Genomic DNA, 25593 nt, shown 5'->3' with positions numbered 1-25593 from the left:
TCTCGCGAATCCGCGAAAACAAAAACCGCTCGAATACGTACCTCCCGGGACTTAAATCGCGGTCCGCAGAAACGTCCGCGGGGCTACGTTTCCACAATGAGCCCGGGTTGGGTTAAGTGGTTGTGAGGGTGTTTTCATGACTGTTTGAGTATTTCACAGGTGTTTTGGGTGGATGCCAGGGTGTTGCTAAGTGTTTCCTTATTGATCCTTGTTTATAGAAAGTTTCACCTGTTTTGTCATCACCCAGATCTGAAAAAAGATGACACAATGGTTAATATCATTCTAAAAATGTGAGATTTTGTCCAATTTTCCTCTATTTCCAGGTGCAAAACGCACAATTGTGTGCCTCTGAAGTTGTTCTCACAGCTTTCTCAAGATGTTTCTTGCCATCCTAATAGAGAAAAATACGATTTTCTTGTCAGATGCCTGGTGGAGTTCATTGTATGGGTCTCGGCCTGAAGTTGTTTCTGCTGAAATGTCAAACACCTGTTGTGCGAAGAGAAAAAGAGGTTTTTACAGAAAATACAAGAATCTCACCAGGTTTGTGACGGTGGGCTCTGTGGATATCTACACAGCCCTACTATGGACAAAAGTGCTCAGATTTTGTCGCAGTCTCCTGTTGAGGGGTTACTGAACGCTTTTATACGAGGGAATTTGGACACCCACTGCGTCAAAGTGCTTTCACCTCTATGAAAGCACCACGAACGTGAGGATGAGTTAATGATGACTGCAGTCATGTTTAAATCCACCTCACATCCATAGTTTAGCACACAGATTTTGTCATTTTTTAAAATTCAAATATCAGTCACTTACCAACAATTAATGCATTTGTTTTTTTTTCGGAGATTTAATTCTTTCATATTTGCATGCTTTCATATGCAAGTTTATTCGACATAATGGGAATCTGCTGCTAAAGGATATTCTGTGAAATGAAACGAACAGGCTGTCCCTTGGCTAGAAATAAAACCCAAGTCATTTTTGATGAAGGTGGATTCATTTGGTCCCAGAATGCCCTAGTGCATTAGCTAAATTTTTCATCACATTTTATTAAATATTAAATAGCTTATGAAACTTGTGAAACTAATGTATATAACGTATATACATGTACAGCCATGGAAAAATGCAAGAGACCACTTGAAAGTTCTTAGTTTCTTTAGATTTACATATGAGTTAAAAATTCATGGGCGGCACAGTGGCTTAGTTAGCACTGTCGCCTCACAGCAAGAAGGTCGCTGGTTCGAGTCCCAGCTGGGCCAGTTGGTGTTTCTGTGTGGAGTTTGCATGTTCTCCCCATGTTGGCGTGGGTTTCCTCCAGGCGCTCCGGTTTCCCCCACAGCCCAAAGACATGCACCTTTAGGTGAATTTTAAAGTTGTCTTTTACGTTGGGAATGGAAAAAATGGCAAAAAAAAAAAGGGGGACATAAAAGAATTAAGAAATAAAATACATTTTAATAATAAAACAAGTTTGGCCCTCAAATTTAAACTTTAAACTTTGTATAACATAAATAAATGTTGTTAAAACCTGATTAACCTATTAAAATAAGTTAAAGCAACATAAATTATTTGTTGTCTTGACATTTTTGTTATTTTTTACAGTATAGTATATCTTTTATTCTATAGACCTATATATGTATCCTACAATGTACTTTATGTACTACTTTATACATTCACTGGCCACTTTATTATGTACAACTGCTTGTTAATGCAAATTTCTAATCAGCCAATCACATGGCAGCAACTCAATACATTTAGGCATGGAGACATGGTCTAGACGATCTGCTGCAGTTTAAACCGAGCATCAGAATGGGGAAGAAAGGTGTGGTTAAGTGGGTGTGAGGGTGTTTTGCGTGACTGTTTGAGTATTTCACAGGTGTTCTGGGTGGCTGCCAGGGTGTTGCTAAGTGTTTCCTTATTGATCCTTGTATATGGAAAGTTTCACCTGTTTTGTCATCACCCAGATCAAAAAATGAGCTTGATCTGAAAAGAGATGACACAATGGTTAATATAATTCTAAAAATGTGAAATTTTGTCCAATTTTCCTCTATTTCCAGGTGCAAAAAGCACAATTGTGTGCCTCTGAAGTTGTTCTCACAGCTTTCTCAAGATGTTTCTAAAAAAGAAAGGTGACGGGCTGGTCTGAGAATTTCAGAAACTACTGATCTACTTGGATTTTCTCTAGGGTTTACAGAGAATGATTCGAAAATATCCAGTGAGCGGCAGTTCTGTGGGTCCCCTTGTTGATGCCAGAGGTCAGAGGAGAATGGCCAGACTGCTTCCTGCTGATAGAAAGGCAACAGTAACTCAAATAACCACTCGGTACAACTGAGGTCTGCAGAAGAGCAGCTCTGAACACACAACACGTCCAACCTTGAGGCGGATGGGCTACAGCAGCAGAAGATCACACCGGGTGCCACTCCCGTCAGCTAAGAGCTGGAAACTGAGGCTACTGTTCACACAGGCTCACCAAAACTGGACAATAGAAGATTGGAGAATCATTGCCTGGTCTGATGAGTCTCGATTTCTGCTGTGACATTCAGATGGTAGGGTCAGAATTTGCCATCAACAACATAAAAGCATGGATCCAACGGTTCAGGCTGGTGGTGGTGGTGTAATGGTGTGTGGGATATGTTCTTGGCACACTTTTGGTCCATTAGTACCAATTGAGCATCGTGTCAACGCCACAGCCTACCTGAGTATTGTTGCTGACCATGTCCATCCCTTTATGACCACAGTGTACCCATCTTCTGATGGCTACTTCCAGCAGGATAACACACCATGTCAAAAAGAATGTCTCAGACTGGTTTCTTGAACAATAATGAGCACTGTACACAAATGGCCTCCACAGTCACCAGACCTCAATCCAATAGAGATTTGCATAATGGATGTGCAGCCGACAAATCTACAGCAACTGCGTGATGCCATCATGTCAATATGAACCAACATTTCTGAGGAATTTTCCAGTGTCTTGTTAAATCTATGCTACAAAGGATTAAGGCAGTTCTGAAGGCAAAAGTGGTCCGACCCAGTTCCAGTAAGGTGTACCTAATAAAGTGTACACTATATTATACAGCATATATAAAACTTTTCATGTGAACTTGCATGAAATCCAACTTTTCAGAGAGGCCTCAGTACAGTACAGTAGCCTCTATGTTCATATTTATTAACGCATGCATGTGTAAATAAGCTTGCGTGATTTCTCTCCCTCGGCACCTGCATATTAGAAAGGCCGTTCATATCAGTGAATATATAAAGAGCGAGGTTAGCTCTCCTCCTCGGGTGGCTCGGCTGGGTTGCTGAAGCTCTTTTTGAGCTGCGTTTTAAATTACAGGCTGGATGGAGCGCCAGAGATCCAGGCTCGCTCCACCACTGTTCTTATGCTGTCGCTCTCCCCCGGCCTCAAACAGCAGCCTGACAGCTTAATTAGCGAGGAGCCGCGGGAGATGAATAGGGCCGCGCAACATTCGCTTCCACCTACTCAATAAAGGCCGGCATCCAGCTGTAGAGCCACCAAACACTGGGGACGCTGATGTCATACAGGCTGCTGAACTGCAACCTCACGAGAAAGAAAAAAATAAAAGAGTGAAAAGAATATTCATTTGGCCGAGCATTAGCTAATGTACCGCTTACTGATGACAGCGCTGTGATTAGCATAAGAAATCAGCTCTGCGGGAGAAAAAAAAACAGCAAGGTAAATTAGATTTGATAACATCAACATGGACTCTTTTGTTTCATCATTCACTGTGATAAAATGCTGGGTTCCACACAATCAATTTGTGTTGGGACAACATGAAGAAATTAAGTTAGCTTGTTAGTTTATACAAATGTAAGTGGAGTGAACATAAAATAATTAAGTTGCCCCCCAAAAAAAATCTCAAGAATTGTGTTGTTTCAGCTCATTTTAAAGAAGTAGTTAGTTTGAAAAAAACGCAATCAGCATTTTTTGATTGAGTGTTATTATTGATTTTAGTGTTATTGCTGAGAATACAGTAAATTACATTTACATTTAGTTATTTAGCAAACGCTTTTATCCAAAGCGACTTACAAATGAGGACAAGGAAGCAATTTACACAACTATAAGAGCAACAATGAATAAGTGCTGTAGGCAAGTTTCAGGTCTGTAAAGTCTAAGAAGGAAAGTATTAGTAATTTTTTTTTTGAGTACAGTTAGTGGTATATCCAGAGAGGCAATTGCAGATTAGGGAGTGAAGTGGAGACTAAATAGTTGAGTTTTTAGTCGTTTCTTGAAAATAGCGAGTGACTCTGCCGTTCTGATGCAGTTAGGGAGTTCATTCCACCAACTGGGCAGATTGAGCGTGAGCGTTCGGGAAAGTGATTTATTCCCTCTTTGGGATGGAACCACGAGGCGACGTTCATTCACAGAACGCAAGTTTCTGGAGGGCACATAGATCTGCAAAAGTGGGAGGAGATAAGAAGGAGCAAAGCCAGAAGTCGCTTTTTAGGCAAACATCAGAGCTTTGAATTTGATGCGAGCAGCAACTGGAAGCCAGTGCAAACGGATGAGCAGCGGAGTGACATGTGCTCTTATTATTAAGTTAAACGTTAAAGGGATCGTTCACCCAAAAATGAAATTGACCTATATTAACTCTAGCCAAAAAACCCAACAACATAAATTGGATTTGATAACATCAAAACGGCCTCTGTCATCTTTCAGAAGTTTCAGAATGATGCGTCATTCATGTGATTCCAACGCAATCTCACGCAATTCGTAACTTTTTGATTTAGTGGCTAATTCGTATGAATTTATATGATGCAATTCGTACAATTTAGTACGATTTGCTCATCACCCAATGACGGTTGGGGTTAGGGGTGGGGTTGGGTGCCACGACTCCTTTTTAAAATCGTACATTTTGGTACGACTGGACTTTTTGTACAAATTAGCAACTAAACTGACAAAACTTAAAATACTTACGTTTCCTCGTGAGATCAGGCTGGTAATTCTGAAGAAAAAAATAATGTTAAAGAGATAGTTCACCCAAAGATTCAATTTAGTCACTCACTACTCTCCTTCAAGTGGTTCCAAAACTGTTTATGTTTTCAGTTAAACACAAAAGAAGATATTTCGAAAGAAGCTGTGAATCTGTGACCATTGACTTCCATTATAATAGTATTTTTTCTACAATTTGAAGGAATGTTTGATGATTTTAACTTCATCCTATGCATTAATAGACTAATCCTTGCATTAATAGGTTAATTCTGTTTTTAACTAATTGCATGAACTTATTCTGATGTGTTTATCCTCACATGACCTTATGTGCTTAACCTCATATAATTTTGCTACGTAACAGCTGTGCCTTTGTGTGACTGGTAACCGAGAAGTTAACTCCTCTGTACTTGTTATCAATGGAATGTTACATATTTTCTTCCAGAGTGTGCTCATTTACAGGAACAATAACGGACGGGAGGGGCTCAAGCTCACTCTCTTGCAGGCTCTGTTATGTGTATGCGTAACCTTTTCTTTGCAGATTTGCTGTTCTGCCTAACAACTAATGATTGGACTGATGTTTGAACTGATCTGGATGGAGGATCTTAATTACTGAAGCGCCCGAAGAGAAACCGGCGATATATACTTGGCTGCAAGGGTTAAAGAGTGTTGTGGAAAGCCCTCAAGTAAACCTCATACTGTAAAGGGTTTACTCTGCAGGCCAGTGCGCTCTGTATGCTTAATTCATTTGATTCATTACATTAATTTAAACTTATTTGAAGCCTCTGACCGACCTTAGAACCTGGGGGACTAGGGGAAAGTCCAACAAATGGAAAGTCAATGGTTACAGGCTGCTAAACTGCAAAGTAATGGGAAAAAATAGAGTAAAACGAATATTCATTTGGCCGAGCATTAGCTAATGTATCGCGGTACTGATGACTAGCTGTGGTTTAACATAAGAAATCATCTCGGTGAAAAAATAACAACGTAACTTTAAAATGGTTTTAAAAAAAATGAAAAACTGCTTTCATTCTAGCCGAAATAAAAAAAGACTTTCTCCAGAAGAAAACATATTATAGGAAATACTGTGAAAAATTCTTTGCTTGCTTAAACATCATTCGGTAAATAAACAATAATATTAAAAGATTTTGACTTCTACTGTAGATATTTAATGTGTTATAATAACTTCTAGTCGCAATTCATCTCCAAAACTATACGATTAGCATGTCTGATAACTTGAAGAATTTCAGCTGATGTTCAATTTTAGGGACACATGTGGCTCATTGCATCATTCATAAAAAAAAAAAAAAAAAAAAAAAAACGGACTGCACTGAGATATGCATGATAAAATATAAATGAGCTAATAAAAACTTGGAGTTTATACTGTAGTAGCTCCCTTATGAGCCACTGTTTCGAACAAACGCAGCGCTCCGCTCACTCACTGAAACACAGGCACGCGCTTTTCATTGGCAGAAAATGACAGATTCATATTCCTCCACTCATGGAGTGAGCGTGGTTTCCACAAATAGGCTTGCGGTGAAATTCACAAGCACATTCGGTCTCCTCTCTCAAAGTCTTGCTCCGTCACTCTGCTTCATTTAGATTTCTCACATGGAGAAGGTGAAGGTGCCTCTGGTAGCTCTCCTCTGTATAATCTAATAATTTGCCTTCACTTACATCACACGACAGGTGATTCACAATAACTATTTTAAAGCATAGTTATTTCTGGTGCGCGGCATTGTGGCTCAGTGGTTAGCACTGTCGCCTCACTAAGTGAAGGTCGTTGGTTTGAGTTCCAGTTCGGCCAGTTGGCATTTCTGTGTGGAGTTTGCATGTTCCTCCCGTGTTGGTGTGGGTTTCCTCCCCAGAGTGCTCTTGTTTCCCCCACAGTCTAAAGCAGGTAAGGGCAAACTTGATCCTAGAGGGCCAGTGTCCTGCATAGTTTAGCTCCAACCCTATTCAAATAGACCTCCCTATAGAGTTCAAGTGATCTTGAAGACACTGATTAGTTTGTTCAGGTGTGTTTGACTAGTGTTGGAACAAAACTCTGCAGGGAAACCGGCCCTAGAGGATCAAGTTTGCCCATCCCTGGTCTAAAGGCATGCGATAATTGTATAAACTAAATGTGTGTGCGAATATGAGAGAGTATGGGTTTTTCCCAGTACTGGGTTGCAGCTGGAAGGCCATCCACTGCTTAAAAACATATGTTGAATAAGTTGGTGGTTCATTCCGCTGTGGCGATCCCCTGATGAATAAAGGGACCAAGCTGAAGGAGAATGAATGAATGAATAAACAAAAACAATAGAAATCATAACAGAATTTGTAATGGTTTCCACTACAAATACCATTACTAACCATTACATTTTGCAACAGAAGCTCACTGGAAAGTTTGCTTCTGTCTACAATTTTGTAAAAATGCAAAACGTACATTTAACCATGTTTCTAGGTGAAATCAACAGGCTGGCAACTTTTGTCCCTTTTCACACTACTGGTATTTACAGGGACATTTACGCCTGTATGCTTAGTAGCTTACTTTGTAAGGTGTTGTAATTGTGATGCAAAGCGCTCAGATTTGAGAGTGTTGAAGAACACTTTCACAAAAGCGACAAAAGGAAAAAGTAAAATGAAGGTAAAACTATGTGGTCATTTATTTTTAAGATTTGCTTTTTAAAACACTATTGGTTGGGTTTAGGTTAATAGGTCGAGGTGATCTGTAAGAAAACCCTGCTTTCCCCTGGACATGTACAAGAAGGATGTCTATCTGAAGCATTCACCAAACTGTGTTTCAGATTCACAATAATGTAAACCTCTTTAGTGGATTTGGCATGTGAAATGTGCAACAAAATTTATACTTAGTAACGTATTTCAGATTCACAAAGATGTAGACACTGAACTCTAGTGGATTTGACATCTGAAACGTGCAACAACACGTACCCTAAGTAACGTATTTTTGATTCGCAAAAATGTAGACAGTCCCCTCTAGTGGATTTGACATCCGGAATGTGCAACAAAATGTACTCTACGTATTTCAGATTTGTAATGATGTAGACAGCGCCCTCTAGTGGATTTGACAGATGAAACATGCAACCAAACGTACCTCAAGTAATGTATTTCAGATTCGCAAAAATGTAGACTGCGCTCTCTCTAGTGCATTTCACATCTGAAATGTACAACAAAACGTACCCTAAGTATTGTATTTCAGATTCGCAAAAATGTAGACAGCTCCCTCTAGTGAATGTGGCATCAGAAACGTGCAACAAAAGTCCCCTTAGTAACGTATTTCAGATTCGCAAAAATGTAGACAGCGCCCTATTGTGGATTTGACATGAAACGTGAAACAAAAAATACCCTAAGTAACATAATTCAGATTCGCAAGTTTTAGAAAGCACCCTCTTGTGGATTTGACATCTGAAGCGTACAACAAAACGTATCCTAAGTAACATAATTCACATTTGCAAGATGTAGACAGCGCCCTCTTGTGGATGTGACATCTGAAACGTACAACAAATCATATCCTAAGTTATGCATAACAGATTTACAAAAATGTACACAGCGCTCTCTAGTGGATGTGACATCTGAAACGTACAACAAAACGTACCCTAAGTAACGCATTTCAGATTCATAAAAATGTAGACAGCGCCCTCTTGTGAATTTGACATATAAAACGTGCAACAAAGCGTACCCTAAGTAACGTATTTCAAATTGGCAAAAATGTAGACAGCGCTCCCTAGTGGATGTGACATGTGAGACGTGCAACGAAACGTATTCGGAGCAACATATTTTAATTTTCTCAAAAAAATGTAGGCTTTTTATTAGTTTCTTGTGCATTGGAATAGGATGTATTTGCTGTAACATACTGCCTTACCAGTATGGATGAACAGGGACCATTACAGTTTCCATTAAAACATTCATTACAACCATTATAACATTTCAGTTGTTTAATTTATTTAGCAAGGTGAGACATCGCTCCATTCACATTTACTATAAAGTAAGGGTGATGTACACTGCTAATGATAAACATTCCCATTTAAGCAAATAAAATGCATTAGTGTGTCAAAGATCCTACGTGATAATACGAAGCAGGTGTAAATGAGCTTCTACGCTGATAATGGTACACCTGCAGAACTCAGCATTGCACATCATCGCTTATCCTCTGCAATTTAGTTTCAAGGAGACGGTCTGTGTTGACAAATGAACACCTGCGAGCAAATGTTAGCATTTTAATTTGTTTCTTTGTACTGTATGTCATCTTCTGAACATCTTTATGGTGGGAATTCAGAAGCACAGGTAGGATTATCCTACATCTGATTTTGAATGCTAATCAAAGCTCGGTGACTTTTAACCCACTGTTAAAAATTATATACGCTAGCATACACAAAATTATATATATATATATATATATATATATATATATATATATATATATATATATATATATATATATATATATTATTATATATATAAATTTAACACGGTAATGGCTAATTTTGGGATTGTCCTTATTTTCTTCTCCAGATTTGTAATAAAACTATGCATAATTTTGTTAGCGCAGATAATGAGACATCTGAAACGTGTAACAAAACATACCCTAAGTAATGTATTGGCAAAGTAATAATAATGTAATTCGCAAAGATGTAAACAGCGCAACTCTAGTGGATTTGACATATGAAACGAAACAAAACAACAAAATGTACGTTAAGTAACGTATTTCAGATTCACAAAAATAAAGGGACAGTGCCCTCTAGTGGATGTGACATCTGAAACATGCAACAAAACATACCCTTAGTAACGTATTTCAGATTTGCAATAATGTAGACAGCGCCCTCTAGTGGATTTGACATCTTAAACCTACAACAAAATGTACACTCAGTAACGTATTTCAGATTCGCAAGTATGTAGACAGCGCCCTCTAGTGGATTTGACGTCTGAAACACAACAAAATATACTCTTAGTAACATATTTCAGATCTGCAAAACTGTTGACAGCGCCCTCTAGTGGATTTGACATCTGAAACGTACAACAAAATGTTCCCTAAGTAATGTATTTCAGATTCGCAAAAGTGTAGACAGCGCCCTCTAGTAGATTTGACATCTGAAATGCACAACAAAACGTACCTTAAGTTTCATATTCGCAAAAATGTAGACAGCGCCTCTTGTGGATTTGACATCTGCAACAAAACGTAACTTAAGTAACGTATCAAATTGTTTTTGTGCTTATTTTAAGTTAGCAAATTTTGGTTGCCAGTATTAATAATGTGAATTGACACATTGAATTAATGTCAGTGAATTAATAAGGAAGAGTAAATTGTAAACTCTGACCCAAGTTTATTTAAATCAAGCGACAGAAAAAAACTGGTTAATGCATTGACGAAATGTTCATTATTGCAGAAAGAGATAACTAGGATGATCTGACCACCTGGTTCCCTTTGTGAAAAATTGACCATGCCTTTACAGTAAATATTGTATGTTTTTTAGCGTTTGTATGATCACAGTTTCACTACAAATATGAGGGGGGATGTTTCACTCCAGTTAAAGTTGAAATGGTGTACTTACTGATTTTCTCTCTGGTCTGCAGGGGAATGACAACTGCTGGAGCTCCAGATGTGAGAGATGAAGCTGGGAGGAATTGTGTGAAAACGCTCAGATTTACCAGCCATTATAGCAGCACCTTTCACCTCTCATCATGCACTGAGAAAACAGACTAATTTTGGAATAACACTCCAACTGTTCACTGACAGCACATATGGAGAAACATGAAACCAGATACTGAGGAAAAAGCCGTCAATAGCTAAAACAATACTCTCATGCATTATTTCAGCTTGTGATTAAGTTAAGCTAAATTTCTAATTGTTGTTTTGTAACGTAATAGACTAAAATTACAATAAAACTGAAACAGAAAATAATTATAAACATTAAGAAAAACGTTTAAAATGAAATGAAAACTGAAATTAAAGAAAACTAAAAGTGAATACACAGATAGGATATGACAAATAATTAGCTAGCAAGTCATAGCAGTACAGTATTGGATGTACAAAAAGAAACAAAAACTGAAAAAATAAAATAACTTAAAACAAAAAACAATCACGATCATCTTAATTTAAATAAAAAAATACATTCATAAAAATAAAAAAGTAAAGCGTTGCTTAGATCGGAGGAAAAAGGACAAATGGATATATTGTTTACATTATATTTACAAATTTTATACATAAAAAGCATACCCTCTCTTTAATAAAAAATTAACATTAAATAAATAAATGTGATTTCTAATAATAATAATAATCACACAACAATAATAATGATATAATGATTATTATGATTGAATATATTTCAGATTTGCAAAAGTGTAGATAGCACCCTCTAGTGGATTAGACATCTGAAACGTGCAACAAAATGTACCCTAAGTAACGTATTTCAGATTCGCCAAAATATAGTCAGCGCCTCAAGTGGATTTGACATCTGAAACATGCAACAAAACTTGGCCTAAGTTGCATGTTTAAGATTTGCAAAAATGTAAACAGCGCCCTTTAGTGGATTTGACATATTAAACGTACAAAAAATGCACCCTACATAACATAATTCAGACTTGCAACGATGTAGACAGCGCCCTCTAGTGGATTTGACATCTAAAACCTACAACATACCATAAGTAACGTATTTCAAATTCGCAAAAATGTAGACAGTGCCCTCTGGTGGAGGTGGCATCGGAATCGTACAACAAAACATGCCCTAAGTATCTCATTTCAGATTCGTAAAAATGTAGACAGTGCCCTCTAGTGGATTTGACATCTGAAACATGCAACAAAACACCATAAGTAATGTATTTCGAATTCGCAAAAATGTAGACAGCGCTCTCTTGTGGAGGTGGCTTCGGAAACATACAAGTTTCGTTTTTTCAGATTCGCAAAAATGTAGACAGCGCCATCTAGTGGATTTGACTTCAAAACGTGCAGCAAAACTTACCCTGAGTAAAATATTTCAGATTCGCAAAAATGTAGACAGTGCCCTCTAGTAGATTTGATGTCTGAAACATGCAACAAAGCGTACCCTAAGTAGCGTATTTTAAATTCCCAAAAATGTAGACATTGCCATCGAGTGGATTTGACATCTAAAATGTGCAACAAAACATACCCTAAGTAACGTATTTCAGATTTGCAAGGATGTAGACAGCGCCCTCTAGAGAATCTTACAAGAATAAAAATAAACCTTGATTTAAATATTTGTTTTAAATATATTTTTATATAAAACAAAAAGGGGAAAAGGACATATTAATATATTGTTTACATTATATTTACATGTTTTATAAAAAAAAAACTCACTTTAATAAAAAATAACAATAAATATTAAATGATATTCGGATTAATAATATTATCATCACACATAATACAATTATTAAATGATTATTATAATTTAATTTATGATTATAAAAAATCAATAATATTTAAAATGTTGATTATAATGTCAATAATATACTGTGACAACTACTACTACTAATAATAAAAATAAATATAATTTAAGGATTAGTATTGTCATGTATTAATATTTACAATGAATAAATAAACGATATTCAAAATATTTCAAAGAAATAAAACAAAAATATTGTTTCATAAAGCCATAAAGGAAAAAACAAACAAGCAGTCATGTCAAACAGAAACTCAGTAGGAGATCAGTGAAGTTGATATTTTTGTTTTTAATTCAAATGTTTAATTCACCCCAGTCATGTGAAGAGGTCAGCCGGCCACACTGTCATGCACACGCAACAAAGAAGACAAACAAACTCATTTAAAATGCTTCTTTGCAAATTTTCCCTAATAAAGGCTCAAAAAAAAACAAAACAAGGCAATTAAACAGTATGTTGTTCTGTCAGTCCCGAGATTGAATCTGAGTAATGACGGGTGCCTCTTTTTCACTGGGACAGGGTCACACAGATTATTTGACCTTAAATGATCACCTCGAAAATGACTAATATTGCAGAAATAAGATTATTGTAGAAATAAACACAGAGCAACATGTGGCGATTATTGTGAATAATCATATTCATACGGCAGCATGAATCACACTGCTGTGGGCGGACAGACAGATTTAATAGTGCAATATTTCTGTAGCGTTCTGATAAAAATATAGTAGCTGAGAATAAACAGATGAAGACGAGATGGACAATAGAGCTGTTTGCTTTTCTGTTACATGATAAGAAAGTACAAATGAAAATGCATATAGTGACAATTATTTAATACATTAAGAGTTCAGATGCAAACACCTCTAAGTGCCGACTGTAATTTCTATCGAAAATGAACATTTTTCTCAGCCTGCTTTGTTTATGTTGAGTTATTTTACTGTGAAGACCAGGAAAAGGACTTATTCTTTGACATAAAAGTGATATTACTGAACATGCACACAGGAGCTTGATAAAAGTACTCCTTTTAGAGGAAGATTTCGGACGGAATTTAGAGGTTTTTGCATCTAAACTCTTCATATAGACTCATCAATATTGTTGTTATTATTTTATCCTAAAATGATAATAAAATTAGTATTACAATTTTATATAATAATAATATTTTTAATGACAATGGTAGTAATTATACTTATACTACTAATGATAAATATAAATAAAAACATAAAATTGTAATTATTATCATTTTAGTATTGCTATTTTATATTAATAATAATAATTATTATTATTATTAAATAATAGTACAATGAGTATTTTAATTTTATTTGTTATATTATTAGCAGTAATATAATTATCATCATTATACTATTATTATTATTATTATTACTATTACTATAAATAAAATTACAGTTATCATTTTATTATTATAAATATTTTGTGAACAATACAATTATAATTTTAATTGTATTTCCTACAACAACACAATAATAATAATAAAATGATGATAGTTTTACTACTGCTACTAAATATAAATAAATATAATTGCAATTATTATCATTTTAATATTGTTATTTTATAATATTAATAATTATTAATTAATTAATAAATATTAAAATAATAACTATTGTAATTTATTTATTTATACTATTATTACTATTATGATTATAATAATTATTATAAGTAGTAGTAGTTGTAGTAGTAGTCGTAGTAAAATTATCATAATCATAATTCTAAACATTACTATTACTATAAATAAAATTACAATAATTTTATTATTATTATTTTGTGATGTGATAATGATATTATTATCATTACAAAATAATAATAACAATAAAATTATCATATTTTAACTTATAATAATATTAATAATAATAATAATTATAATAATAATAATTATTATTATTATTATTATTATTATTATACTACTGTTATTAAATATAAATAAATATAATTGCAATTATTATCATTTTAGTATTGTTTTTTTTATAATAATTATAATTAGTATTAATTTAAAATAATAATAATAATTATTATTATTGTAATTTTGTTTATTTGTATTATTATTATTATTAGTAGTAAAACTATCATAATCATAAATATAAATATTACTATTAATATAAATCAATAAAATTACAATAATAACTATATTATTATTATTATTATTATTTTGTGATGATGATATTATTATTGGCTCTATATATTACATAATTGCCACTATTTGCATTTTTGTGTGTGTTTTTTTATCATTTAGCAACAGAAACCCACAACTCTATTGAACATTTCAATAATTATTATTATTTACATCATTGTTATTATTATTATTGTACTATCAATATTTTTAATAATGATGATGACAATAAATGATTTTACAAATAATCATTGTTATTATAAATGGAATTTAAATGATTATAATTTTATTATTACTTAATAATAATAATAATAATAATAATAATATTTATTATTATTCTTAATAATATTCCTACTACTACTTATAAAAATATAAGTGCAATAACAATGTATTATTACTATTTTATAATAAAACAACAATAGTGGTAGTAGTATAGCAATAATAATAACAATAACAACAACAACAACAATAGTATATTGAATGCAATCTCTATATTTAACCTAATATGAAACTGGACGGACTGAAATGTGATGCATATGATTTGGATAAAAATCAATTTTTATGTCAGTGTCCTCCTACAGCAGTGCAACTGTTGCCAATCATAAAGTCTTTTACATTTCATCTCTTCCACACAGACAAGCTCATCTCTCCGAGTAATCATCCTCAGGCTATTACATATAATATGCATGTACAGTTTTATTAACGTAAAATACATATTATTCCATCCCGGAACCATCATGTAGGCTACTGTACTGTACACACACAGCTTAAAGTGACAACTGATACCAAATAATATTGAAAATAATGCTTTTTTTTTGTGCTAGAGAAAAGATGGACGTATTTAAGACAGAAAAATATATATGTTTGTGCATTGTTTTGGCGCCGGCGGCTTTTTGTGAGGATTAGTTGCTTTGGTTTTATTCGATGTGACGTCTTCCATGTAAATACATTGGGGAGCTTCTCTTCTTTTCTTTTTTTAATTGGTTTGCTTTTACATCTGAATATGAATTTGAGTATGTGCCTTAATGAAATACAAACTCCACTTCTGAAAGATACCCCTTCAAGGCACATACAGTATATATGCTGAACGCTGTAAAAATGGGAATGCATCGGAGTTTAAAATATGCCTTTGTCATTTGTCAAGGATATAACTACTTACAATATATGCACTGTACAGTATTATAAAAAGCTAGCCATTTACATACATTTACATGAGTGCTGCGACCGACGTATGCTGTGGAAATCCGGAATGTCAGGCGTCAAGTTGATTGGTGTTAGAAAGGCGAGCTGTTTGAGATTGACTAAAAAGAGCGCCATATATTCCCGAAGGAGTTTCTCTCATTAATTAGTCGTGTCTGAAACCGAATTACTTTTGGGCTTTTGCATACCTCAGTGATCCACATCAGGACAATTAATCCAGATTTCGTTTTTTCTGCAGGAAAACATCGGCAAGGTTCCAATCCAGACCTGACTTTCCACCTGAAACCCGTGAGACTTGCTTTTCTGTCAAATATTATCACTATCATGGCAGCTTTTAACAAAATATGTCTTGCTGTAATCTGTTTATATCATCTAAATGGTGCCTTGGATTTTATCTACACACATACTTTAAAGCAATGGTCTCAAACTCAATTCCTGGAAGGCCGCAGCTCTGCATAGGTTAGCTCACACCTGCTTAATAGTCTCTAGTAGTTTTGAACACCTTGATTAGTTGGATCAGCTGTGTTTGATTAGAGTTGGAGCAAAACTGTGCAGATAGAGCCCTCCAAGAATCAAGTTCGAGACATATGCTTTAAAGGAATCACCTTTAATGTTGGAAATGTACTTTTCTTGGGCCCTAAATTGAGCATGTGTTCACATTCGGCAGGTTTGGATAGATCAGGGGTGCTCGAACCTGATCAGTGTCCTGCAGAGTTCAGTTCCCATTACAATTAGACACACCTAACCTTTATAGGTATACTAGAAGCTTCCAACCAGGTGCGTTGAAGCAATCTGGAGCTAAACTCTACAAGAAGCCGACCTTCCAGGACCATTTTTGAGCAACCCTTGGTTGGATTAAAGGGATGCTTCACTTTTTATGCACTATAGTTAAACAGTTTAGTTTTACCATTTTTTAATCCATTCAGACCATCTCCAGGTCTGGTGAGAGCACTTTTAGCTTAGCTTAGCACAAATCATTGAATCAGATTAGACCATTAGCATCTCACTCAAAATAAATTTAAATAATTTTCACTTATTAAAGCTTGACGCTTCCGTAGTTAAATTGTGTACTAAGAACTAAAGGAAAATGTTAAATATAGGTAACAACACTGTGTTATATGCTGCAGCCGTTGTACGGCAGTAAATTTCTTTGATTATTTCATCAGAACAAGAGTATAGTTCCTAGCTATATCAATCTACAAAATAGCAACTTTTGATTTTCCGTCATTCCTAGTGAACTTAACTACAGTATATGGCATATTTAACTACAGAAGAGTCAAGCTTTGGTCATTTTGGAGTGAGATGCTAATGGTCTAATCTGATTCAATGATCTATGCTAAGCTAAGCTAAATGTGCTCCCGGCAGACTCGGAAATCGTCTAAATACTTTAAGAGATGGTTAAACTCAACTGCTTAACGTTAGAGCCTAAAAAAGTGGAGCATTCCTTTAATCCAACCAACAGTTGCTCGAATTTAGTCCTGGAAGGTCGGCATCATGCAGAGTTTAGCTCCAAATTTCTTCAACGGACCTGGCTGGAAGCTTTTAGTATACCTATAAAGAGCCTAATGAGCTAGTTCAGGTGTGTCTAATTGGGATGGAAACTAAACTCTGCAGGACACTGGCCAAGTTTGAGCACCCCTGATCTAAACAAATCTACATACCGGTTGAACATATTCTCAATCAGCTGAATGGATTACAAAAACGGTTAACTTTAGAGCCTAAAAATTGTGGAGCGTTCGTTTAATCTAACCAAACCTACTGAATGTGATCAGGGGCATTATGTACGAAGACTTGCGTTGAATTCATATGAAAACATTGCGTATGCTCAAAGCAGTAATTGTGCGTACGCAGTAAAAAAATCAGATGTATGAAACACTGCGTACGCCGGATCACACGCATATTCTGTTTGTACATCCGAATGAACGTGAAACGGAGCGCAACATGCACGAGCACAAAACCCCTCCCTGCCTCCTCCCCCGTATGAATATGCTAATGACTCTACTTTGACAAAACCCAACGAAAAATTGAAAAAGTGAATTGGAGGTGCTGCTTTCGGAGGTAGACCGGAGAAAAACTGTGTTATTTGCAAATTTGTCCTCCGGAATTAACAACAAAAGAAAAAAATAGAGTGGGAGAGTTTAGCTGATGCGGTTAACACAGTTTGGTCTGAACATCGCACTGAGTGGATTAAAAAAGAAATAGTGCGATGTAAAACGCATGGCAACATGTTTTGACACGTTCGAGCATGAACTCGGTTCGAATCCAGCGTCTGATGAACTCATTCTCCCCCCCCACTACATATCAGATTTTGCCTATACTCTTCATCACGAGAAAGACAAGTAGGAATCATTAATAAGTCTGTGCATCATATTTTATTTGCACATTTATTGAATGCAAATGTTTCTGATTCATGTATACAAATTAATCCTCAGATGACGTCTTTATAGCAATGTGCGTGCAGTAGATCGCTCCGATTACATTGGGAAAAATGGCGATCGCTGTAAATCGCGCTTTAATGTTTGGCTGGTCAGCTGCATGGTATGGAAATCTTATTTACCTGCTAGACATGCAGATGAAGCCGTCTCATACAGCTGCCATTGCTCGACTCAGACACTTTGAAGAGAGCAATTTAACACAACTGCCTCTAGGAGTCGCCAATGGATATAAATCAGACACACACAAGAAATGTACAAACGCCAGGCATGAAGTTGGCGTGGACCTGCGCACATTCCCACGTTCATTTTAACGTTAGTAAATCCAAACGTGAGCGTGAATCCTGGCGTACGCAAAGTTTTTGTGTGTGTCGATACATGAGGCTCCAGATGTTCAGTTTAGGGCTTGAGTAAAGTATATTTTCCAACAGGTGATACTAAGACAGGTTCTGAAAGTCATTGTAGCCACTGTACAATGTGAAAATCTGTGATATTTGTATCATATTACTAATTTTAGATCTATCGCTGGTCTTGGCTTTGTAGGGTCTCGTCTTGACTCCAACTCTGCTTTATTGTAGCTGCAACACAGATCCTCAGATATTGTATCCAAGACCTAGTGAAAGTTTAGCTTGAAACTGAAAAGTGACATGATTGCTGTTATTCATCGGAGAGAAGGAGAACTGTTGATTACATCCAGTCCCTTCCCCTAAAAGAGGTGCACTATGTTTTTTTTTTCAATCAGCGTCAGAGCAATTTTAGGCTCATTTGCAGGGCGTCCTCTGAAGACATCATCAAATGTGTAAAATACATAAATAACCGTCTCTATCGATGCATTTAAATAAGTCTCATTCATGGCTATGGTTGCGAGAAATGCAATCGTTACTGGGGTTAGCATACATTATACATTGATTGCTCACAATGGAATAATAGTCGACTCAACGTGCTTTTATTTATATAAATAACGATGAGTAAAAATCATCGGTGATGCCATTACGTTCCCATTGTGTGGCCATTTTAGTGGATGATTTCAGAAGTTCGTCGTTCATCTAAAAAAAATGTTTAAAGGATTATTTGCTTTTTAATATCAGATCCAGTGTCCCCTTGTGACAGTATACGCATATCAGTTTGAACAAAGCACATGCAATTATTCTTCTCTCACAACCGACTTTTGCTGTCTGTCGCCTCTAAATATACCGCGCTTGGAAAGTCTCTACACACATGTATAATTTACAGAAAACGGTTGAGAAATGAAACGAAAACGAAACAAAAAAAACGTTAACAGAAATGATGACGCACATCAAGGGACAACTAATGCACATGCTATGGTTGGCAACAATATTTTGGCGTGATGTGAATCAATGTCTTATTTTTCTTCTCTTAAATAGAATTGCTTATAGAAAACAATACCTGATACAGTGTAGTCCTTTTCAAATCAGTTTTTTTTTTTAATCGTTATTTCTCCTTCGGTAGGTGTGTGGCACTTGAAATCTCACGAAAGAACCAGAGGCTGCTCGCCGTTTGATAAAACGCTTTCTCCACACGTCCCTTAAAAAAATTAGATATTTATATATAGATATATTTCCCTCTGTATTATTCAAAACGCGAGTGTGCATCGTCTGATAACGTATCAAGGTTGTAATATTAATATATCCAAACCCAGCTGGGGTGCTGCTCAAAAGGGCAAAGAAAGCCCAGGCGATGTTTTCTGCAAAAATAGATATCCATGCACTTCATGCTTTATTTTGAACAAAGTTCCTACATATCCATCGATCGTCCTGCTTGCATGGTCGCCTCCATGCAACAAATGGCAAGTGCAGGAATGAGGTTTGGTTGAGCAGCATTGGATATATCTCTGTATGTGTGTGTGTGTGTGTTCAGATGGACTTGCGTCGTCTCATAAGCCGGAGGTTTTCCGCGAAGCTGTGCAGCCCAGGAGAGATGGAGCTGATCGGGGAAGGAAGGAAGCTGTTTTTCAAGGTGCTCGGTGAGATCTCCTCGATGCGGTAGGACACCGTTGAGTGGTAGTGATGGTACGGATGCGGGCTCAACTGCGAGCCGAATGAGTTCTGCTGCGGAAACGCACCTCCGCCACCTCCTCCCAATCCCAACCCGAGGCCGACCGAGCTCCCGAACTCATGCGAGTGGTAGTGCATGCAGGAGCAAACCGACTGGAGATCGGTGACTTCGGGACGGTAGCGGTTCTGCTGCTGTTCTCGCCTCCGCCGACTCCTCTGAAGCGTGTCTTCTTGGATGTGGATGATCATGCTACTGCGGTTCCCCGCCAGGGACGCCCTCTCCTCAGCATCCCGTCGCTCGTCCTCGCTGTTCATGGTCAAGAAGCGTAGCACCACCAGATTGAGGAAGGCCCCGATGACCGTCAGCCCCACTAGGATGTACATGAAGCTGAACGCCACGTAAAGAGGCTTTTTCTGCAGGGCTTTGTTCTTCTGGAGGGCCACGAAGTCCCCGAAGCCAATAGTGGTGAGTGTTATGAAACAATAGTAATAGGACTGGAAGAAGCTCCAGTCCTCGTACTGGGAAAATGCGGCAGCGCCGATGCAGAGCGTGCCCATGCAAGAGAAGAAGCCCACTGTTACCATGTTCTCCATGGACACCTCTGTGATGCGCATCCCGCAGCACTTCTTGATGCGCTTTAGCAAGTACTTGACGAAGGTGTTCATCCGCTCGCCGAGGCTCTGGAACATCACCAGCGTGAGCGGGATCCCCAGCACGGCGTAAAACATGCAGAAGGCCTTCCCAGCATCTGTGCCTGGAGCTGCGTGACCATAACCTGAAGACCAAAGAGACCAGTGGTTAGATTTTTACAGAAGAAAACCTGAGTGTGCTGCAAGGTTATTGTTGTAAGTGTAAAATAAGACTAAAACTATCATTGAGAAATTATTTTAGTTCATTTATTTTTTTAAATTGAAATGAAAAACTAAAACTAAAGGAAACTCAACAACTAACTGAAATAAATTAATACTTTGCAGAATTTAAAATAACTTTCAAGATCAATAAGCATTCATTCTATGTCGGAAGCTAGGGTAAGACTTTATTTTGATGGTCCGTTTTAATATTAGTAGACTGTCTGCTTAATATCTGTTGATACTGCTCCTTTAACACATTTTTCTGACTATAAAAAACTTTGCAAGTACATGACTGTCGTGACTGTCAGTGACCACGTGAGGGCGCTGTAATTCAACGGACACTGACTATGAACTACAGCGCCCAAAAACTACAAGTCCATACATACCACGCTCATTACACCCGGTCCACGTACACTGACCTGCCATCACAACTGTGTCTGTTTACCGTTGATTTCCCGGACTATTTAAGACAGACTGTGCCTGATGTGATGTTTTCCAATTGGTATACAAGTGTTAGCTCAATTACAAAGTAGTAAAGTAGAACTAAGGAGCTGCTCTCAACAGCACCAGAACTCGAAGGGTATCGCATACAGTTGAAGTCAGAATTATTACCCTACTGAAAAAAACAGCTTAAACCAGCCTAGGCTGGTTGGCTGGTTTTAGCTGGTTGACCAAGCTGGTTTTAGAGGGGTTTTGGCTATTTTCAGGCTGGTTTCCAGCCATTTCCAGCCTGGTCCTAGCTGGTCAGGCTGGGAGATGACCAGCTTAGACCAGCTTGACCAGCCTAGCCAAGCTGGGAGCCCAGCCAAAACCAGCTATGTCCAGCTTAAACCAGGCTGGTCAAGCTGGTTTTAGCTGGATTTAGCTGGTCATTTTACAGCCTGACCAGCTAAGACCAGGCTGGAATTGGCTGAAAACCAGCCTGGAAATGGCCAAAGCCCCTCCAGAACCAGGCTGGTCAACCAGCTAAAACCAGCCAACCTGCTTAGGCTGGTTTAAGCTGGATTTTTCAGCAGGGTAGCACCCCTGTATACCCCCTCGCTCTGTTAAACATAATTTAGGAAATAGTTGAAAAGGCAAATTCACCAGAGTAATACTTTTTTAGCCAGCAGTTTAGCCTAATTGAAAACTAGCCACTTCCAAGCTAAATATCATCTTCAGCAAATTCCAAGAAGCTAATCTGTCAATTTCTACGAAATGAAAGTTACCCAAATGTTGGCTTTCTCTGCGAACGCACTCAGGCAGAAAATGTGAGCTGAGTCACGAAGATCATAGCTAAAAACGCTGAGTATAGGTCACGCAAACCAGGTGTCTGCTTGATCTTATTCTGGGCTCAGAGATTACAGGGGGGGCGTCCAATTAGTGCCATCTTTCCTCTGTTGCCTTCTTGGCCCGTTTCTTTGGGTGGTGAGTCGGGAAGGTGGGCGTTACAGGTTTAGAAATGAAAGAAAGAAAGGATAGTGGAGCCAGTAAAGCTCTTAGCTTAATTAGACTTTATCTGGAAGTAAAAAGGCTAAATTTGCTGACTCATGTTGAAGCCACTGAGCCTTTCTAATACAGTCTTTTGCTGATGAGCAAGAAAATAAGTGACATGACTATAGTAAAAATGTATTACATCCCACCCGACCATGCCAAGGCAAGTGTACATCTTGCGTCTTTCATCAGCATTAAGAAGGTATCATAGCATACAATTAAGTGATACCTGCTCAATACGTAGCGGTTTTGCTAGCACTTTACTTTAAATAGTGCACCGACATCACAACAAAACTTAGCAAAAATAAATTTTCTGATTAGCTAAAAATGTAAGTGTGAGCCAATTGTTTGGCTAGTTATCTTCACTGGTTAGCAGTTAGCAGAGCAACTTAGCCATTTAGATTAAACAGAAAGCAGCTTATACAGTTGAAGTCAGAATTATTCCCCCCACTTTGAATTTTTTTTCTTTTTTTAATATTTCCCAAATGATGTTTAACAGAGTTAGAGTTTTTACAGTATGTCTGATAATATTTTTTTCTTCTGGAGAAAGTCTTATTTGTTTTATTTCGGCTAGAATAAAAGCAGTTTTTAATTTATTTAAACACCATTTTAAGGACAAAATTTACTTATTATTCCCCCGATAGTTTACAGAACGAACGATCGTTGTACAATAACTTGCCTAATTACCCTAACCTGCCTAGTTAACCTAATTAAGTCTTTAAATGTCACTTTAAGTTGTATAGAAGTATCTTGAAAGATATCTAGTCAAATATTATTTACTGTCATCATGGCAAAGACAAAATAAATCGGTTATTAGAAATGAGTTATTTAAACTATTATGTTTAGAAATGTGCTGAAAAAAATCTGCTCTCGGTTAAACAGAAATTGGAAAAAAATAAACAAGGGGGCTAATAATTCTGACTTCAACTGTGTGTATGAAATATATATATATATATATATATATATATATATATATATATATATATATATATATATATATATATATATATATATATATATATATATACATATGTGTGTTGTGTGTGTGTGATCATATAAAATATATATAATTAAAATATTCAATATACACTGGTAAACTAAAAAAATGTTCAGCTAGTCAGTGTGAACAAGTATGATAATCTGATTCTAGCTAGGATCTCTAGTGTGGAGGAAGAAAAGGCACCATTATTAGCCGATTTGCTATTTGTTTACAAAAAGAGGTGGGAGGAGGACGGAGTCCACAGTTTGCTTGGAGGCTGGGAAGTGTGAAGAAGTAACTGGTTACTGTACACGTAAAATGGTGAAATTCAAACAGGTCAATTATGGCACAAACATAACCCCCCCCCCCCCCCCCCCCCCCCCCCCCCCCCCCCCCAAAAAAAGCTGCATGGTTTTCTTTTTAACTTTGTCTGAGGTGGCAGACAGCAGAAAAAATCCACAAAAGTGAAATTTCCGATATGATCCTTTAAATCAGGGGTCACCAATCTCGACCTGGAGGGCCGGTGTCCCTGCAGGTTTTAGCTCCAACTTGCCTCAACACACCTGCCTGAACGTTTCAAGTATGCCTAGTAAGACCTTGATTAGCTTGTTCAGGTGTGTTTGATTAGGGTTGGAGCTAAAATCTGCAGGACACCGGCCCTCCAGAAACAAGTTTGGTGACTACTGCTTTAAATGCTCATCTGATTAACTGTATTTTCAATTAAATAAATGCAGCCATATAGCAAAGACTGTAGAATACACAAGAGGTGTCACTCGTATAGATTTAAATGGGGAAAAGTGTAACGTCAGTATGGCAAATGAAGCTCCGCCTTCTAGTACAGGAGCCAATAATCAATCGCTATAGACTGAGGATCCTCCTAGGAAGGGACTTAGACCAGACGTCAGTTTCTACAGATTTTGTGTTGTTCATACATTTAGAAATGAAACTAAAGAGACAGTTGTTGTTTACCTTCATTGGTGATTCCTAATATGAAATTTAATCGTAAGCTTGACAAGCAGCTTTGGAGAATTTGGTGTTTCCCCATTCAGACAGAATGCCCGAGAGGTGTTTCAGAGATGGCCACCCAGTGAAATGACTTGCCTTAATGGGACTTTGCTTATAGTGAAAGACTATGAAGCAACCCAGGCTCATTGTGGAAATGTAGCCCCGTGGACGTTTCTGGAGACTGCGAAATACGTCCCGGGAGGTACAAGAGCAGTTTTTGTTTTTGCGAATCCGGGAGAGGCCGCTGTGCGCGCTTTTTTCGCGTCTCGAACGCCTCTCGGGAGCGTGCGCCGTTCGCGCTTGCGCTGTTCTCGCGTGAACAGCCGCCGGAGGCCGCTGTGGAGCGACCGTCCGTCTGACTGACTGGCTGAACGACTGAACGATGGACTGGGCGGACAGCCAATAGGCCTTCCCTAAACCCAAGCGACGATTTTCAAAAGCCGTCATCCGATTTTGACCGCGTTTTCGGATCTCGCCCCGTCGCGAACTCGTTCGCTTTCATTTTTTAGATTCTGTTTTTCATCTTACCTAATTTCCGAAACCGCTCTTCCCCGGACTCGATCCTGGTCGTCGCCGTGGCTGGCTCCACCTCCTCCGGGTCTCTGCTCTGCCGACGTAACGCCACAAACTAAGCGGACAAACTGGTTTCAGCGGAAAAACCCTCCACACGGAGGTGACACCGCCCCGCAGCGTTCGCTCGAAAAAAATAAAACGTGGCCTTACGTAATTCGCGGTCTCCAGAAACATCCGCGGGGCTACGTTTCCAGAATGAGCTTGGGTTGCAATAAAAATACACAAACAAAAACACAGTAAAAAAGTACTAATAAAACTTGGATTTGGATGTCTACAGTGACACTTTCAGAAATTATTTTCATTTGGTTTGATGAGTAATTATTGATATAAGTTCCCATTATTGTCCTTTTTCAGGATTCTCTGATTATTAAAATCTCCAGATGTGACATTTGATCATTTAATGCATCCCTGCTGAATAAAAGTGTTCATTTCATTACTCCATCCTCGCCGAGCATAATAGACCCCTTTCCCGAAGCATTAAAATGCGCTCTTCAAAATTCACAGTTGAATTATCGACAGCTCCACAATACTCTCCATCCCTCATCCGCAGCTGCATTGAATCTATTTCAGTCTTCAGATATCAAACATATATGCTGCCAAATCTACCC

General features: G+C 37.4%; 1 protein-coding gene across 4 annotated transcripts in view; it reads right to left on the bottom strand.

Moving 5' to 3' along the window:
- Positions 1 to 15422: 15422 nt before the first annotated feature.
- Positions 15423 to 25593, bottom strand: part of kcnk9 (potassium channel, subfamily K, member 9) — a 71875-nt gene continuing 61704 nt past the window's right edge. For 2 of the 4 annotated variants that reach the window (XR_015516262.1, XR_015516263.1), the window contains exons 2-3: positions 17433 to 20879; positions 15423 to 16343 (exon numbers count right to left, since the gene is read on the bottom strand). Coding sequence is in view for 2 of the 4 variants with exons in the window: in NM_001128549.1 (NP_001122021.1) it covers positions 19963 to 20879 (917 nt within the window). In the remaining 2 variants the exon portion in view is untranslated. Of the gene's footprint in view, positions 20880 to 25593 lie in introns of all 4 variants that reach the window. The other 2 variants (XM_087295098.1, NM_001128549.1) reach the window with 2 other exon arrangements.

The sequence above is a fragment of the Danio rerio genome, chromosome 19, assembly GCF_052040795.2.
Source record: "Danio rerio strain M-AB ecotype USA chromosome 19, GRCz13ab, whole genome shotgun sequence".
Classification (NCBI taxonomy): domain Eukaryota; kingdom Metazoa; phylum Chordata; class Actinopteri; order Cypriniformes; family Danionidae; genus Danio; species Danio rerio.
Note: the sequence above shows the minus strand (reverse complement) of the source record. Positions and strands in the feature narration are given on the sequence as shown.